At 37.7% G+C, this 18,671-nt stretch overlaps 2 protein-coding genes across 2 annotated transcripts; both read left to right on the top strand.

Annotated features, from left to right (window-relative positions):
- The first annotated feature begins 5,298 nt into the window (after positions 1 to 5,298).
- Positions 5,299 to 8,244, top strand: LOC149047397 (uncharacterized). Its single transcript, XM_089204259.1, has 6 exons — positions 5,299 to 5,522; positions 6,041 to 6,129; positions 6,494 to 6,640; positions 7,099 to 7,239; positions 7,900 to 8,079; positions 8,210 to 8,244. Exons 1-6 carry the CDS (start codon positions 5,299 to 5,301, stop codon positions 8,242 to 8,244), a joined length of 816 nt encoding a protein of 271 aa, XP_089060385.1.
- A 1,483-nt stretch (positions 8,245 to 9,727) lies between these two features.
- Positions 9,728 to 18,067, top strand: LOC113683537 (uncharacterized). Its single transcript, XM_089204076.1, has 8 exons — positions 9,728 to 9,990; positions 10,743 to 11,030; positions 11,495 to 11,827; positions 12,121 to 12,435; positions 12,661 to 12,780; positions 13,159 to 14,841; positions 15,576 to 15,855; positions 16,522 to 18,067. Exons 1-8 carry the CDS (start codon positions 9,957 to 9,959, stop codon positions 16,757 to 16,759), a joined length of 3,291 nt encoding a protein of 1,096 aa, XP_089060202.1. The 5' UTR covers positions 9,728 to 9,956; the 3' UTR covers positions 16,760 to 18,067.
- Positions 18,068 to 18,671: the final 604 nt, after the last annotated feature.

The following is an 18,671-nucleotide window of genomic DNA, read 5'->3' as shown; positions in this document are numbered from 1 at the left end:
GTCATGGTTCAAATCCCATACAGGCCTGAATTTTTTTCAGACCTTATTTGTACTACTACTTAAAATAAGTAGTCTTCATAACTGGGAGGATTGCTTCCATATTCATTTCTTCAACTGCAGTTCACATATATGATTTTCATATATTTGCAGTCATTTGTTAATTGAAATCCATTCCAAACTCTCAGAGTTGGACCTCATTCCAATGTCCACCAATCAATTAAAGCATGATGTAAGTGGTGCCTTCTATGCAGACTATACTTAAAGATTGGAACTTTTTCATAGTTACACTTGCTTTTTTTTGAGGTTGTTGGTAGTATCATGCTGTTTACTTTTATCTGTCAGACAGCACCCTTCCATTTTGAACATTAATTGACGAAAGCTGCTCTTTGAATATTTTATCTCAAGAGTTAACTTCATGATGTTTAGTGCAGATTCTTAATTGACGTTTTTTTGATTTGATACCTAGGAAAAATCGAAGAGGCAGCTTGTAGTCACATTGCACAACTTGAACGTTATTTGCAAAATTCTGAAATGGAGTAAGTGGAATTTTTTTTTGTTTCTCGCTTCTTCATAGGGAATCATACTTAATTGTGAAACTGTTATACACAGATCAATAAGAAGCCTCAAAATCCCCCCCCCTCCCCTCCCTCTCCATTGGCAACCCATGGGCTTTTGACAGTCTTCAGTGCCCAGAGAGTGGGGGATTTGAACTTCTTAATAATTTGCCTGGCTGAGATGAGGAATTTGAGCCAGAAATGTCATGTCTTTCCAACTGAATTAAGTGTTATATTGCTTTAAGTATGGAGTTGTTTGAAGGCAAATAGTTCAATTTTAAGGATAAAATTAATGGTGAGAAACTAGAGGTCTACAAGGAGGAAGTTTTAAATCTTGGTTAATATGCTGAAGGTCATGGTTACTGCATGATTTTGCCTTTTACCAAAAAAATAGGGTGAGTCATTTGAACACTATTTTTGCCCTGGTGGTTGGGAATTTGAACAAACCAATCTTCAAAAGTTAAAATACCTAAGGTCATACTTGGGGGATTTTGAATCTTCAAATTGATTAATGCATCATAACCAAACCTTTATATCAATGACTTGAAGCCTCAGAAATTATTTGTGCTAAAATTGGACATCTTGAACTGTTCACAAACATAAAGCAAAATGTCATGTTATCAAATTTATCATGAATATACATGCAATTATGGGGTGTAACAGATCAATTTTGTTCACCATTGCACTAAAAGCATACAGTGCAACCTTTGATCACTATGTGAGATGTTTAAAAAGCCACATCTTGACAACATGCCTCATTTTATGGAACAATCACATGTAAACTATTGCAAGTACAGGTAGTAACTGTAAAGAATGTTGATGAAACCAGTACTGCCCTTTTTTTTGTTGCAAATCCGCTGAAACTGTTGATCTATATAAATAATACCTGTAGCCCTTCAGAAGGATCAAGCTGGGAAGGTAAACAAAAAATATTTTCGTTTATTTGTAAATGCAACTATGTACAATGTGTTTTACACCACCTAGTAATTGTGTCTATATTGTTTACCTGAAAGTCACAGCCATTCCTGTAAACTGCACAATTTCGGGGCAATATTTTCCTTTAAAAAGTAACACATTAGTACATTCTGAAATTTTAGCTTGGGGGAATCAAGTTTTGAAATGATTGATAATTATTATGAAAAAAAAAAAAGGTTTCTTTTTTTAAGAAAATTCTTGTAGACAAGCAATAGAATTTTTTCATATTTTGTAAGTACTCTTTGTGGTCTGCTTCCAACTTTGGTTGCTGTTTAGCCCCTCGGGTGTACTATAATTTGAATCAAATGATTTACTTGCTGGGTAAAGAAAGGTTTTACCTTGAAAGATCAGATTATTAGAACAATTTATAGGCAAAAGAAAACTTTTGCATGTCTAAACTTCTTAAGTTACCCTTGCTACCTAAGTTAATTACCTGCATTCATGGAGTGCCAGCTTGCTTGTCATACAATTCACTTGAGCTTTTGCATGCTGTTGATGGAATTTCTTATGGGTTATGGAAAATTTAAAAAGTTGTTGAGGGGATATTTAAGGTGCTCAAGCAGCTGTGCACTTGATAACTTGTCTGAATTCTTGTCAATACAATATACAGTGCTTAAAGGTTATCTACAAGCTAATTGTGTGGCACAACTTTTTTTTATTCGATCATTTCACAGAAATTGATTTAAATAGGAGAGCCGCTGGTGATCAGGTATGATAAATTTTTAAGCTAAATTTCTCATCAACTATAAGATGGTTGCATATGACTCAGAAGTAGAGTCCAGTTTTAAACCTGTAGTCATGGACATATTACTTCAAGGGAATGATTATACAGTTATCCTAACCATTGTACCATTTTCTTTTTATCTTATTTCCTGAACAGATATGCTTGTCTGATAGAGAGTTGAACGAAGCCTATCAAGATGTCCAGGAAATGTTCTCGCCAGGTAGTTATTGTTATCTTTTGTTTCTGTAAAAAATTATAAAATGAAAAGGAAATGATGTTTGTAAATCTCAGTTATCTCAACTTGATTGCTCAAAGGAAGTGTAATAATTGATTTGATGGCTAAAGCTGATGGATCCCAATCTTGGAAACTGTAACTTTTTCTTAAAAGTGCTCTCTATATCAGTGTTTGTGTGTTCGTACACCCCCGAAACAATTGTAAAGTTAACTCATTTTCCATTTAACCTGTATCTTGTGGCTGGATTCATTGAACATTGTATGTCAGGGTAGCTAGGTGACCATGTTGAATCAACCAGAAACTTATCCCTCCTGTTCAGCGTTCCATATGTTTTGGCTCCACCAAAAGCGATTAAATTCATGTTAGCTAGTAATCTGATATTAGTGTTTCTTTTTTTTTAATCAGAAGTGCAGGTGACGAAAATTCTTCTATTTCTTTTAACTTTTTTTCTCTTCCTTGATTGCAGTGATAAAAGTACTTTGCCCTGATGAAGGCCCCATAACGGTATTTATTATTAGTATAATTATTATTATTGTTATTAGTAGTAGTAGTATTTTTATTTCATAACTAAGCAAAAGTAATAAGAATTTGATCTGCCAGTTGCTTTGGCGAAAAAAGGCAATAATCCCAAAGAAGACCTGGTAACTAAGGGGAATACTTGCTTTCAAAGAAAGGATGACCTATAATGATTTAAATTTCCTTGCTGTGATTTGAAATGAGTTGGTTAAAATGGCCGTTACATACACCTTTAGACTCTTTTCGTGGCTCATAAGCACTTTTATTGATGAAAACTCGCTGATCACAGTGTAGCATTATTGGTCATAGAGTCACTCGTAATCAGTCAAAGTCATCGCCTGAAAAAGACTCGAAGTTGGCAATTGAAACTTCGCGTTCCACATGGGAAGAAAGACAATGATACTTCATTATTTCTCGACACATCACGGTATTCTGCTTTTTTTCAGAGTGTTCATCCTACTTATTCTTCGTATTGTGTTGATCTTTACTACTGAATAGGGAGGTACAAAGTTTGTTGTTTGCCTTAATGCAAGGCGTATTCCAGAAAATCTCACGTCACTGAGAGCTCTATTCAAAGGGGTTGGATTTGCAGACTTAACACTAGTAACTGAAGGTGTCTACATTGGGCGTAGTCCAGGTATGTTGATTTATTATGGTAATAGGACCGAGCGGAGTCCAATTCGGTCTGTAATCATATGACTGATGGATAATTGCAGACAGAATTCAGGGCGTGAAATTGCGCCTAATACAGGCGCTAATGCGACTAAATTTTTCACTTTGGCGACCAAATCCTGAAAGTTAGTCGCCAAATTGGCGACTACAACGTTTCATCATAACCTTACTAAGAGATATAATTAATTAAATAAATTTGCAAAGATAAATCCGCGGCAAACTTCCTCGTTAAGTTTGTTTCCAAAACGTAGCACATGCATCTCGATCGATAACTAGACGCCATCTTGGATTTAGATGAGCCTGAACGTTGTATATCTTACATCCTAGTGTCCACTTTGTGGCACGTTAAAGATCTGTTCCCTAACTTAATTTTGGAGGGTCTATCTAGAACGCTGACAGCATAAAGAAAGATTTTGTTTGTCTTTGAAAATGGCGACCAACTTTTTTTGAATTGGCTACCACTTTGAAGAATTGTGCGACACGAAGTCCTGTTACCAATTAATCAAACCAGACATCGGTTATACAACAACGCGCGCATATGACGCGTTCTGTCCACTTACACAGGCATGACGTGTTACATGTCCCTTTAACTGTCCCATTACACTGTCCAATTACAAGCATGACGCGTACATTGTCTTATTAGTGCTCAACTCGGGCTGGTGATAGCCAATCACGTTCAATAATTTTGTTATAGTTTTGATTATATCTGAAATGTGCGTTACATTTTGATGTCACAGTACATCAACAGGCTAATTCAAAATTATGTCAGATGAAAGCCAAAGTTGTATGTAGATGGAAAAAGCATAATTACAAGTAATCCTTTTTGCATACAGCTGGTTCGAGAAAGATTATCAAAAAAGGGACAAAAGTGCACGCAACAATCTCGATAGGTAATGTGGATATCCGATATGCAGTTTGATAAATCAAGTAAATAAGTAAATTCGTCAAACCCAGGCTGCTTCGTCCTTACAGTGACGTTTTTCTCAGATTTCCTTGCAATCCTGAGGTCAAGGAACTGTGACCTGAAAGCTACCCACTGATTTTTCATTTCAGCCTCTAAAATTCTTGGGAAGGTCGCCGTTACCGTGGGTTCTCTAGATGGTACATGGAACACGCTCGATGAAACAGAATTCGAATACCATCCAAATGTTACTCAAGAGCTCCAAAAACTGATTAGTAAAATGCCTGGCACAAAGCGAAATATACCACTGGACTACCAAACATTAAATCCTGCCTGTTCAGCAGGAACAGGTCAGACTCTCTGTTTGTTTCTTTAGTTGTTTAGAGCGTATGGCACCTTACTCTGTGACGACAATCATTTGATTAACATCTAGAAGTCGATTAAGTTAGATAAACTTCTCCAGAAAATTTCGGAAGCTGGCGTTTGGAGTTGTAGCACTTCTTCGCAGCGTAGTGGAGGATTGTGGGTTGTGAACACGTGCTTCTAGCTTCAGTACCTTTCAAGGACGGATAGTAATTTATGATTTTAAGGGCGTTTTCAGCGTGTCATGTGATTGGCTTAGAAGTTTGAAGATGAGCAATTGCCATGTTTGGATTAATTTTTTTCTATTTTGATAGTGAGCAGTCCGTCTTCCATCTCACCTGAGGTGGATAGACCATTGATGGCAGATGAGAGCAAGGACATATTGTCACTGAAAGCTTTACAGTGTATACTATTCGCAGCCGCTGCAACGAATGATCGCGAATGTATTGAAATAATCTTCAGTACTTCAGCCGGAGAAGCAGTCTTTCAAACGTACAGGAACAGCTCCATCTTGCCAGAAGACACTGCCAGAGCTAAGGGACATCAAAACTTAGCAAAATACCTTCAAAATGTTCACAAAAGGTGTTGATTTTATTAGTTATAGGCAGGTAAAATCTGCATTCAAGACTTAACCATGTCGCTGCCAAATCGTATCCCGGTTTCTGTAAAATGGATTGATTAAACATTTCACTACTCCAGCAGGTAACCCCTAAGTGTTTCCTCAGGTTCTCCTTGACTTAGGTGGTACCAATACATACCCCTGAGTGGACAGAGGCACTGTATAGTGCCTCTGTCCACTCAGAGTATTACACATCTACCCAGGAAGGTTTCAAACCTGAACCTTTCATTCTGGAGTCTACGGTGGAAGGGTTGTCCAATATAAACGAGTAGATTTTCGCTGGCAACTCCCTTACACCATGGGAATACCGTACGTTTAGAGATGAAAATATGAAACAACCGTCCAAAATGCTACTGTTAGTGGTCAAAGTATTTCAGAGCGCTAATTATTTGATGGGGAATAATTTTAGTTGATTTCATCCTCGGTAATTTGGGCTAAGGAGTCGCTGCATTATTGAATTTATTTTTTCGTCTCGTCGCAGGTTATTAAGAGAAATCGTTTGTGATGTTCAGAATGTAACTATTGATTGGTTAGAACTCAAGCGTGCGACTGCCAAGAAGGATATCTTTTGTAAGCCAAACAATCTTTTATTCGCGTCAGCTGTTTTGTGTGCTTTTTTTTTCCTCTTTTTTCAGCCAATAATGTTTAGGACCTCTTGCTGAGAGTACACGATACGATGACTCTTTTCCCTAGTTCCTCATATGTTTCAAAAGATTCTTCAGTTTTGATTGTGATGTGGTTTTTAAATATTTGTTTCAATTTATATCCAATTCAAATTAATGTTTTCTGTAGTTATTAAATATTTCGAATTAGTACTTTAACTTTACTCAGAGGCTTTCATCAAAAGCTGCTTCGAACAATAATTACTTCTTACTTTTTTAGTCAAGAGTCAGCTGGTAGGCTTTAAATGCCAATTTTTTTGTTATGGTTGCAGCAGGCACTGATGAATCCCAAGGTTTGGAACTTGAAATAGAAAATGATGACGATCAAAGCAGCTACTTCGCAGACGATGAGACATCAATTTGTCAGTCACCGTCTACCACTGAATTTTCTAATGAGGATGAGTGCATTGAATCAAAATGTGAGCTTCTACTTTTACTTGCAATTCAATAATACCATGTCTTCAGATACATTCTTCTATCTAAGTTGTCTCTGTAACCCACTAGATTTTTAAAAATGGGCTTGTTGTTATGGTGTATTGATATGTATAACCGTTGTTTTGAATTTTTCAAACCTACGTATTTATTTCACTTTATGATACACATTGCAATTAAGTAGAAAAACGGAAAGAAATTGTAACCAAACGAGTGACGTTTTCTTATCGCCATTATATAGGTAAAAATATATTCGGACATTTAGAAGATTGATATTTGGGATAAAGCCATGATAGATTCAAGTGAAAATCGAATAGAAGTGAAATGTTTGGAATCAAGAGTAACGTTTTCCTTGGATTTGTTATTATAGCTGCAAAACAAAAACCTCTTAGATCTATTTAAGTCCTTTGATCTTTATCGCCTTTTTTTTGATTGGTCGCAACAGATACGGATGATGCCGAAATGTTGGAGCATTCGAGATGTGAGAACAATCATGGTCATGCTTATGATAAATTTCAACTTTCTCCCCCTTCTGTGGATGAAGTCTTTGAATCCCTGAATGATGATCAAGTTAAAAGTGCAAATGGTAAGTACAAAGGAGAACTACTTATGAGAAATTTTCAATCTTGTGTCAAAAATATTTGGAATTGCTTAGGTTTTGCATAATTATTTTGTTTGCATCGTGTCAGGTAAGGTTTTGATCAAACTCACTCGCGCTTCATTAAAAAAAATATGAAAGTCAATGACCTAACAGAACCCTTTGTTTCTTACAGTTTATATACATTTTTACAGCAGTGCCGTTCCTCTCTTTGAATGGCGAAGTACCAAGAAAAAAAGAAACGAAACTAACTGAAAAGATGAGATTTTTCAATTCAGAATCCTAGCTGCAGGTTATTTTGTTGCATTGTAGTAAAGTTTTGTTCTGAAATACCTGTATAATGGTTGTCAGTAATTGCATGAGGCAAATTGCCTTTGAATGAATGAATCATGATTGAATGATAGGGTACTTAGCAACCTTTGTTGATGCTATATACAGTTCTAACGGAGAAAATTTTCTCTGTTACAGATCGTGAATTAAGTTCCAACCAGGAGGTTAAGGACTCTACTCTTGGAGAGATTATGAATGTTTCATCGCGCGTTAACCAAGAAGGGACTTTCCAAGGAGTCACTATCTCCCAAGTTTCTGTAAACGCTACTGTTCCTGTTGCTGGAGAGATTCTAAATTCTACAGTTGGTACTTTTGAAGGTATGGTGAAGTGCAAAGCTGTACTCCACAGCCAGAAACGTTTCGGTTTCACAATAACAGCACCTCTATCTGAAGATAGAGACAGTGTGCAGAGGCTGAATAGTCCTTTCATCCAGAAAAAAGTAAAAAACGGAAAAGCAGCTCAAGAGGGAACGAGCAAAAGCCACGAGGAACCTCATGGTAAGTGGTATTTAAATTTAATTTTATTTAGTTTTAGGGTAAGATTTCAATTGAAAGTTTTTTCAAATTTGTTCGGGTTTTTAGCAAACACAACGGGTTTCCTGATTTTGACCGTCTTGTTCTGTTGTAGGATACGCTAAGCTTGAATGTCGTTTCTTGAAGTAGTCGTGTTATCTTGTTTGTTGTGAGGTTTTGGAATCGTTTAGATTTATCCAATTATTTTATGGTCCTTATACAAATCTCTTGAGTCAAGAGCCTCAAAGGCCTCACATGCTGATTCTACCTTTAAGTGGACGTGCTCTACTGACCGATACTAAAGTTCCTATTTTAGCTTTCGCAGTCAAAAACTACTTACTTGATCGGAAGCAAAGTTGTTGGTTTTTGAGATTCTCGTGAGATGTTTGAGTAAGTGTTCTGATAAGGACTAAATGGGCTACATGCTCACTCTTACCCACTAATAACGTGCAGAAAAGCGTACACGGTATAGTTAGTAGTTAGAGTCATAGGAGTCTAAGAGAGAAACGTGAGTCCGCTGTTAAAAGAAGTTCGTAGAAGGATACATATAAAAAGGGGCTAAATTGAACTATAGCAAGAATCATTACACCTCTCTTCCATTTTTCTTTCGATATATTAACGAGTAAAGTTAGAAATTAACCAGACGCTAATCTTGATTGGTCCAGGTGCTCTCGCGAGGAGTCCTAATTCGCGGTAAATTCAAACTAAGAATAGAGTTGTCTGTGAAAAGAGGGTGGCAAAGGGGAGGTTCCAATCACACATCACGCTGAATTTTTCTATCAAATCACGCATCACGAGTAAGTTTTTTAACCAATCACGCGTCACGTAAAAAAGAGTAAGTACACTAAGCTAGCACTGAAAGATTTTAACCTATCGGATGTATATCGGATGTTGAAAATTATATTGCATCCAACGATTTTACCTGCCATATCGCTTTTTGTCAGACAAATAAAGACGACTTACTTGTTGAAGCGAGACAACCAGGCTGTCGACAAAAAGAACACTGAAGATCATAGTCCTTGTGAAAATATTAACTATATTAACTTATGAATATTATGTTACGATTGTTTGGACCTACCATGAAGATCAAAGACATCAAGGTCAGGCGAAGGTCTGCAAAGGACGGAAAAGACCAGAAAACAGTGTGCCGGCTGTTACGGTTTATTGATCTTTGTTAAGACGCTATTTACTTTGAATGATTGGTTTCCTCTTGGTCAAAGAGCGTTCACTATCACGGAAATCTAATTAGTAAGTCTTGTAAATCACGCGTCACGCACTTGTGAAATAGAAAATCACGCATCAAGTTGTGATGTCCGGTCTCGCGTCACGCGGATAATTTGAGTTCAATCACGCGTCACCTTGCACCATCACGCGTCACGCAAAAACCCTTTACCAACGTGACAAAAATGCAAGGCAGTTGAAGGCTCCAAGTAATGGGCTCCTGATAATGGTGAATGTAACCTAGAACAAAAAAAACCTTCCGCCCCCCCACCCTTTTTTTAAATTTCGTATCAGCAAATAGGCAGAAATTTCAAATTCTTGCTATGCAATCATGACCTCATAGGAAATCTACCCAAAATTCCCAGTCTGGCTGTTATATAATTATGCAAAGTACACAATAAATGAAATATCCGGGTTATTGTCTGAGATTCCTTTCATCGCATCGATCCCAAAAGTGCTCCATTTTCCGTTCCGTCGTCTTTTGAGTTCAGCTGTACGAGCTCTTAACAGTAGACTATCGTTCGCGTGAATTCCATAGTACCAACATATGGCGTAACACATACAACCTTCGTGATATTTCGTTATGTTCAACTAAAATAAGAGCGACGCTAGTCGAAGAGATCGGCGGTTGTAAGTTCATAATGGCTCGATTGGATGCAAGTGTTCCTTTGACTGGTTAGTAATTTCCTCCTGTATGTAGCAAGTACCTTGATATTCGATCTTCCTCTGCAACAAATCCTGGCTGAGTGCATTCGTAAGTTTTCGACAAAGGAGACTGTAGCTCACGATTACTCGAAATTACCATAAAAATATTAATAATTTCGATAGATAGTTTGCATTGAAGGTAGGTATCCCCGCTAGTGTTGAGTATAATTTCAAGAATGCCACAAACTCTCCAGGTTCTTTTATTATTTAATAAAAAAATCACCTAAACAAGCTGCTTTAAACTAAGGGCTAACGCTCGAAACGTCAGCCTTTCAACTCTTTGCGGTGGCCAATTTACGTTTTCAACTCATTTATTAACACTAAATTACCTGATTAACGATTAGGTTACTAACAAGACATACATCGGACGATCCTATGCGCTAACAATTTCAAAGCTTTTACTAAGTAATATAGGTACACAGATGCGCAATGACATCAACTGGCGTGACAATTTAAATATCGCCTCCATGCTTCATTGAGGGTTAGAAATGCTTCGTCGTTGGAGCAATAGATCGACCCCATTTTTTTTATTTGCCTGTGCATTTTTATTCTTTTATTGGGTATGTTTCTCGTTTACATTAAGCTATCATGGACTTCTGTTTTACACTGTACTCATCGTTGATTCTTGACTAAGTTCGTCATATTTGTTTCTTCGAAAGTGGGTTCAGAGTAAATTTCCGGGAATTGATTGCAAATAATACTTTATTCTATTCGATGTTTAGGGTCCAAGTTATCCCACATTCTAAGGGGTAATCCAGAATTCATAGGACAGTTAAGTCTGTGCTTGGACCGGGATATGAGATTTATAAATAATTGGAAACATTTAGCATCAACGCTGGAAGTTGAGGTGGATGTCATCAAACGATTAGAACAGTACGGTGACTTCAGTCCTACATTCCAATTATTTGATTTTCTTGAGTCCTGGAAACCGGATTTAACGATTAAAGAACTAAAGGAGACCATGTTGGAGATCGGGAGAAACGACCTACTCAATTTACTGACCACAGAAGGTAACAAAAAAATAATCATAGTCAAATGTGAGGCTATACTGTCTGTGTCATCATTTAAGGGGACTTACTGACGAAGGACTTTTGGAGAGATTTTGCTCCTCTTAAGTAGCTCTATAAACACAGAATTTGATATTTCTTGGTGAAACAGCTTGTCAACGTTGTGTTTGCTTCTTAGAGACGGCGTTGTCTCATGTATGACCCATTTGTCAACTGTCCAAAGTACACGGATTGTAGACAGCATTCAATTACGTTTTGAAGGACTAATCTATTGGTTGACGAATGCAGTCTTTGACTACCTGCATGACACAACTCGTGTATTTTATTTGAGGAGGAAACGTGTGTCATGAGAAACACTGCATGAAAGTGAATTATGAGATGTTCTGTTTGTTGTTTTGTATCATGTCTTGTATCATGATCCTTAATGTTTTTATAATTCTACTGTTTATAATTTTTATATTTATTAGTTGTTTGCATTGACTCTGAGAGAGTTGTTGATGTAATCACTAAACCAAGTGAAGCCCCTTCACCCAGAGCTGGTATTTTGGACGAACTTGCCTTGGCTCTGGATGGGCGGTCACTGGTTTTGTCAAACTGGTACACCTTGGCAATTAAACTGGGCGTGCAGAGAATCACATGTTGGACGTTTGAAAGACGATCCACAGAAAATCCGACCGGCAAACTGTTCCAGTATTTGGCTACTAGTTGCCCACAATTGCCACTTAATAGTCTCAAGGAAGCTCTGGATTCTATTGACAGGAGGGATTTGATGAACTTTCTTAAAAATAAGAACCTAGGAGGTAATATCTCAACATTGCATATTGCAAATAACGTGACATAAAATGATGAAGAATGTTCAGTATGCTTCTCGATTTTAAATGAGCTAAACACCATCGGTCCTTAGAGGTTTTTTATCTAAATTGTAAAGTTAAAATTCAATTTCATTTATTATTCAGGTTTTTCTTATACTGAGACTTATGTGCTATTGGCTGCATGAATAGTTCACAAATAAATTAGGCGAATATAATCTCTTTATTTAGGCCCTTTTGCGGAAAGTTTACAGAAAATGATTCATGGGCATATTTCTCTGCAGATGAGGTATTACTTAAGGATGTCATTATCCCTGGATCAGAACTATTAGAAAAGATATCGCGAGAACTTAATCGAGATGACAATATCGGCGTCAAAAACTATGTACATCTGGCCTGTGAGTTGGAAGTACCAGCCGAAATTCTTCGACAGTTTGCTGATGTCCAACAATGCAGGAAAAGTCCTACCAAAGAGGTCTTGGAATGGGTGGCCGCTCGGTTCCCTGAAACAACGCTAAGTGATATTGCACAGGCACTTGAAAAGATCCAGCGAAATGACGCCATACAGATAATATCAAGGCATTTTCCGAACACAATTGGTAAGTAAGGCCAATTATTATCTAATAGGTAATTTGGGATTTTGACAATGTGGTATTTATTGTTATACCTGTCCAAAATCCCTTTTCTCCTTTTTAATAGAGTATCAGCTTTGTGATCTCTTATGTGCATTGTGCAAATGCCGTTAAAACGAAAGAAACAATGAAAATTATCTCGATATTAAATATAATCTCTCTGACTGTGTATATTTGCCCTTTTTTTTTCAGACTCAGTTTTAAAAGAACTTGGGTGTTCATTTCAGGACAGCTTGAACGTGTCAGATCCAACACTTGCGATGATTTCAACCAGCCGCAGGAGAGAAAGGCGTGGTTCGCCTCCTAAGCAAGGTAAGAAGGAAAACGTTTATCTCATTCGATGCTAATGGAAAATTTTTCGTTTATATGTCTTGTTCAAGTGTTTGCCACAGGTGTTTAGACACATTTAGTTTTGTTGGGCTTGCCAGGAAATTCTTCCCTTTGTTTCCTCTATTGTTTGGTAGCCAATATTCAGAAGGTGCGAAAAACGTCTTCCGGCTCTAACTCTTCTTCCTAACCTGGTGTTGGTAATCTCGATCTCTGTACTGCCACTGTCTTCCCAGAGAGAAGTGGGGAACAAACATTCTTCGCCGTCAAAGATGGGTCATTTCGTGACAATGTTGGCAAAACATAAATGGTTAAAATGGTATTCCTGTAATTTCAGTAAAGTCATTTTTATTTATTTTATAGTTGCAGAAGTGCAGGAACAATCCGGTCACTTTGGAAGCTTGCCAGACCGAACGAATTTAGTGGGTCGCAGTGATATTTGTGGAAACATAATTAGCGCCCTGTCTTCAAAAAAGGCTGTTGAAATTGTCGCACCGCCTGGATATGGAAAAACGTCGGTGGTAATAGAAGTCGCTCATAGGATGATGGAAGTGAAAAAGGCCATTGCTTACGTTAATCCACGAGATGTTACTTGTGTAGAAGACTTGGAAAGCAAAATTATCGAAGCTTTGGGGTTCGGTCCCGGTGAGAACACAATGACTGAAATATTTCGTCGCTTATCATCATTACAGAAAAATAGCGTGCTGTTGATCATTGAAAACATTGACAACCTGCTGCATCTTGAGGATCAAGTTAGCAACGATAAATGCTACCAGGATTTAAAATCCACGAATTACAACACCAAAGTTTGTGGAAAATATATGAAGGACGACTTTCTGACATTTTTTAAAGATTTGGGACAAAGGCCAAACATTCAACTTCTGCTGACATCCAGAATAATCTATGATTTTAATGCGTATTTCCCAGTTGAACTGATTGATCTAGAGCCTCTTAACGAAAAGGATTCAGCTTCCATGTTTGAAAAGTGTGACGATGGTCTGGAAGAAGACTTGATCAAAGATCTGGTCAAAGTTTGTGGTGGTATCCCCCTGGTAATCTGCATAGTAATCTCAATTCTAAAGAGAGAAAATCCCCATGAGGCGGCCCGTCGACTTTCCACAACTTCGCCAAGTTGTCTTGCTAGAGAACTAGATGCCGATTTTTTAGCCAACGAGGATCGCATTTACAACTGTCTTCAAGTATGTTTTGATCGCTTAAGTCATGAAAATCAGAAGATTCTTGTAATTTTTTCTACATTTCCATGCTCATTCACCCGAGAACAATTCCAAACAGTCTTTGAGTTATCAGTCGAAGGCGATTTGCAAACGTGTCTGAATTGCCTGAAGCAAAGCAGCCTTCTTCGCTTCGACAGAAGACGTAATTTCTCTCTTGATCCTTTCATTAAAGGTTTCCTGTCACTGAAGCCGGGTCATACAGAAGCCAAATCGACTTTTATTTGTCACTACAGTACCTTAGTCGTTACTCTTTATAAAACTTTCTTGAGTAAAGATTGCAAGTCGGCAATTGTTCAGTACATTTTAGAAAAGAACAACATTCGAGAAGCCATGGCTTGGTGTGGAGACGATCATCCTGAGCTTGACCAAACCTTGAGGGAGAAGTGCATTAAGGCCTTCAACAAAGCAGCTGTATTTCTTGCCAAAGTGATGAACAAACAAGAGTTTCAGTTGCTCTTTTACAAGCTAGCTCATCGATGTCCCTTTCTCCGCAGCGCTTGCTTAACGAACATTGGAATGAAAGTAATGTTAAGCTGCACATGTACACCTCATATTTGTCAAAGAGCATTGAATCAAGCAAAGGAAACTCTGACTCAGGCAAATCAAATTCAGTCAACAGCTAAAGACGTCAGCGACGCAACTCGTGCCCAGTGCTTGAGCAAGCTTGGCTTTTGTTGTGTTTGTGAGGGGAGCGTTAGCAAGGGTTTTGAATACATCGACATCGCTTTGAAATTGCGAAAGGATAGAGCAAAGAAATTCAAAAGGAGCAAAGACAAAGTCATGAAGGCTGCTTGTTTTGATGATTTAGCAGGTTTGTAGCAATTTCAGTTCTTATTGCTTCAATCATAATCATATTTACGAATGAACAGTATTCAGAAGGAATTATCAGAAACACATCAACTCAATTCAATATCTGCTGTAAAACCTGTAGGTCTTGCTATTGAGATCCTCTGATTTTTTGCGTAAGCTTGGCAAAGCATACCACAATCAAAATTATTTATGAATCATGTGTCGTAAGTGATGCAATAATTAGCTAGTGATATTGTTGGATATATACATATAAGTTCTGTCTGACGAGCGCTTAGGCGAGAAACTCAGAGTAAAAGAGAATCGATGCGTCCTCTATGATTCCTTCATTTATATATATATATATATATATATATATATATATATATATATATATATATATATATATATATAGCTCTTTGGCATACAAAGCTTTGCTTTCATGTCCAAATTGAGCACTCTACTAGGATGAGTCATTGCCGCTAGCATTATGCATGCTCACTAGTTTTTCTAGTTTGAGCACTCTGGCATGGCCTAGATGATCCCACATATGTGAGATCACTTGGGGTGGCTATATGGTCTTACCTCCATCCTAGCATCAGCACTACACTGATGAGGCCCAGAAGGCCGAAACAGTACTGTCTGCAGTTAGTTATATACATATATATATATATATATATACATATTTATAGAGGAAGTCAGTCTGCAGTCTGTCATCGCATTCTTCTGATTTATCGCTCTATTTATTTTGACTCGCAGCTTCTCAAATGGTGCAGCGAAAACATATGTTAGCTATCCATACAAGGCTGATTCATGTGCTGCCTGTTTATGAAGAGAACCTTGGTGACCACCCGTTTACGGCGACCACTCTCAACTGGATTGGCAACAGTTACCATGCTTTGGGTGACTACGACAACGCCATTAAATATATCAGTAAATCAGTAGAAATACGAAGGCAACTGTTGGGGAATCACCAAGAAACGGCGAAGTCTCTCTATGATCTAGGAGTAGCTTTTACTGCGAAACAAGATTATGAAACGTGAGTATAGATGCTTTGCTATTTATCATTCAGCATTCTGTAGATCCCATACTCCTTGATAAAAGTTTTGACATAAGGGAGAACCACGACGCAATAGCACGAAGAAACATTTTTGCCTCTTAAAATAATCAATGCGAGTCTAACAAAATGTCAAGTTCACGCGGATGTTACAGTTGTGAAAGGGTAGCGGAGTTTATTCAAGTCCTGACGGGGGTAGTCTTTTGTCCATGTGGTCCGGAAAAGTTTATTTCGTATTCGCGCGAAGACGACAGGCTGATATGTATTGTAGCGAGAGGAGCGCGTAACGAGGTGCCGTTTTACTTGTTGACTCACTTCCCTTGTCTTCTGGATTTGATGCCACCTGGTCGTGGCTCCTTAGACCTCCTTGTATTTTGAAAAATTCCAGTCAATGATTTGAAGGTAATAATTTATAAGATCGCATCACACGGCAATTTTGTTTTCCTTTTTGAATTGCAAGACTATTTTTTTTGAACGTGAAGACGGAGGAATACCGTCATTCTTATCAATGGTTTCAACTCCTTACACCTCAGTTTAGATTTCTAGATAACATTACATATAGCAATGTATCAGATAGATGCAAGTCTCTGACACTCCTTAAGAGAAAGAGTGTGGGAAGTACATAATATACCGCTGTATCTATTTCAGTGCCCTTAAACTTCTTGAAGAGGCAGCTGATTTGCAAGAAGAAGTACTGGACACGTACGACGAGCTGATTTTCACTCACCAGGCCATGGCAGTTGCTCTTCGTGGTCTTGGAAGAACTGAGGAAGCAGAAGAAGAAATGAAACGCTCGAATGAGTGTGCGAAAAAGTTGGATTCATGGGAAGCTCCTTCAGATATGCTCGGAACCAAAGAACTAGAAATTTTCTGGGACCATTTTTGAAACAACACCTGGTCCGGCAGTACCTACAAGGAGAACTCACAGTTTAACTCTTTAACTCCCAGATCAAATTGGTAATTCTCCTTACTGTCAAACATATAATTCTTATAATTTTAGTTCAGAGAATTTAGTATTGGATCAACTAATTATCCCCAAATTGATATTTTTCTTTATTCTCCTCACTTATCTGGTTGATATTGAATTGATATTGTAATGAGAAATTCTGTGTTGGTCACTCATGGGAGTTTAAGGGTTAAGAAAGCGCCCACTGAGCTCTTAATCATGTTATCAGTTTAAATCCCAAAGAAGCGATGGGTGGACATTCTCCCAAAAATGGAATTTAGACTTAGAGAGAGCCTTTTTTGTCTACAACGGATGATCGGGATCAATAGGAAAAATAATTGTTGCATCGGGTATCCAGGTCCCGGACGCACTGGGCAAATTTTTCTTTACTTTACGAAAGAATCTTAAGCATTTCCATGAGACAAGTGCGCACAATTTTTGTCAGCCTTACCAATCTTTAAATCTTTTCAATCTTTAGAGAGGGCCCTTTTTGTCTACAACGGATGATTTGGAATCAGTCTGTTAATATTTTGATCAATAGAAAAAATCATTGATGCATTGGGTATCTAGGTCCCAGGCGCTCTGGGCAAATTTTTCTTTACCTTATGAAAGAATCTTGATCGTTTCCATGAGACAAGTGCGCACAACTTTTGTCAAAGGCGCCGGTGCCCTACCTCGGAACAAGATAAATCTTTATTTTACATGCGTGAAATCTGACAGATTTTTCAGTTTACAAGCTACTGTTTAAAAGAAAAAATGCGAGCCGAGTCTTTAAGGCAAGAAACCAGCCTAAATATTTCATTTTTACTTGGCAATCAAACGGTGAAGCTGAAGATTCGTACCACGAGATGCTGCATGACGATCGGTCTAGTGGTAGCTAAACAGTCTGTCAGCCTTTCTGCCTGTAACTCTGTCAGACAATCAGTCAGTCACCAAGTCAATTAATCATTTAATCAGTACAACTCTTTCTTCTTAGAAATACTCATGATACTAAGAAAAAACCATGAGCATTTTTGCACAAAAAAAGGAAGAAAAAAGAAAAGAGAAAAAACACTCACTTGTGTGAGAAACATAAAATTGCAAGGATTGATTTTACAATCATCGATTTCTATGCGTTGCGTAGGCGCAACTATTATTTGAAATTATTTGACAAAAAAACTATTTAATGAAATTTTATTGATGTAATTTATTTAATTCCTTTTGTAATTAACTGCTAAATAAATAAAATCAAAATCAATCTTAAGAAAATATCTGTGTGCAACCAGGATTTACAGGTTATTAAGACGAGACTCACATGATGATGGGTCCATGACTAAAGGTTTTTGTGGTTTCTTTCATCATAATGGTTCAAGGTTTCACCGGAATAATAGAGCACTGATTTCTCAGCTTATTACTGATATCAGTACATCTCTTACATTCTCGCTGATACTATTGACGAGTTCTCTGAGAGAAGAACTGAGGATTGACTGGAATGTGGCTAACTGCCTGTAATGGAGGATATTTTTTCCCCCTGGAAATAACAGTATGAAGACACTTTTTTTATATCTTGCCAAATTGCCTGCCATCTCTCAGCCGAAAGATAAACTTACGAGAGGGGGACCCTCGGTGAAAGTCAAGTCACCTGCTCACGTGACAATCAGTTGCTGTTTTGGAAAATGAGCCAACGCTCCTCTTCGGGAACGAAGATCGACTCTAGTTGTCTGTAAAGTGGAACCTAAAATATAATCAGATGGGTGTTTTTGCATCCTTGTACCAAAATTCCACAATCTTAGCCCACATATTTCTCATGTTAACTCCCTTTAGATCAAGGAAACTAAAAGGCCAACTAGAGCCACTATCAGAGGGACCTGGG

Source organism: Pocillopora damicornis, chromosome 4 (assembly GCF_964200805.1).
Source record: "Pocillopora damicornis chromosome 4, jaPocDami1.2, whole genome shotgun sequence".
Classification (NCBI taxonomy): domain Eukaryota; kingdom Metazoa; phylum Cnidaria; class Anthozoa; order Scleractinia; family Pocilloporidae; genus Pocillopora; species Pocillopora damicornis.
The sequence above is the reverse complement of the archived record's forward strand: the minus strand, read 5'-3'. Positions and strand labels throughout refer to the sequence as shown.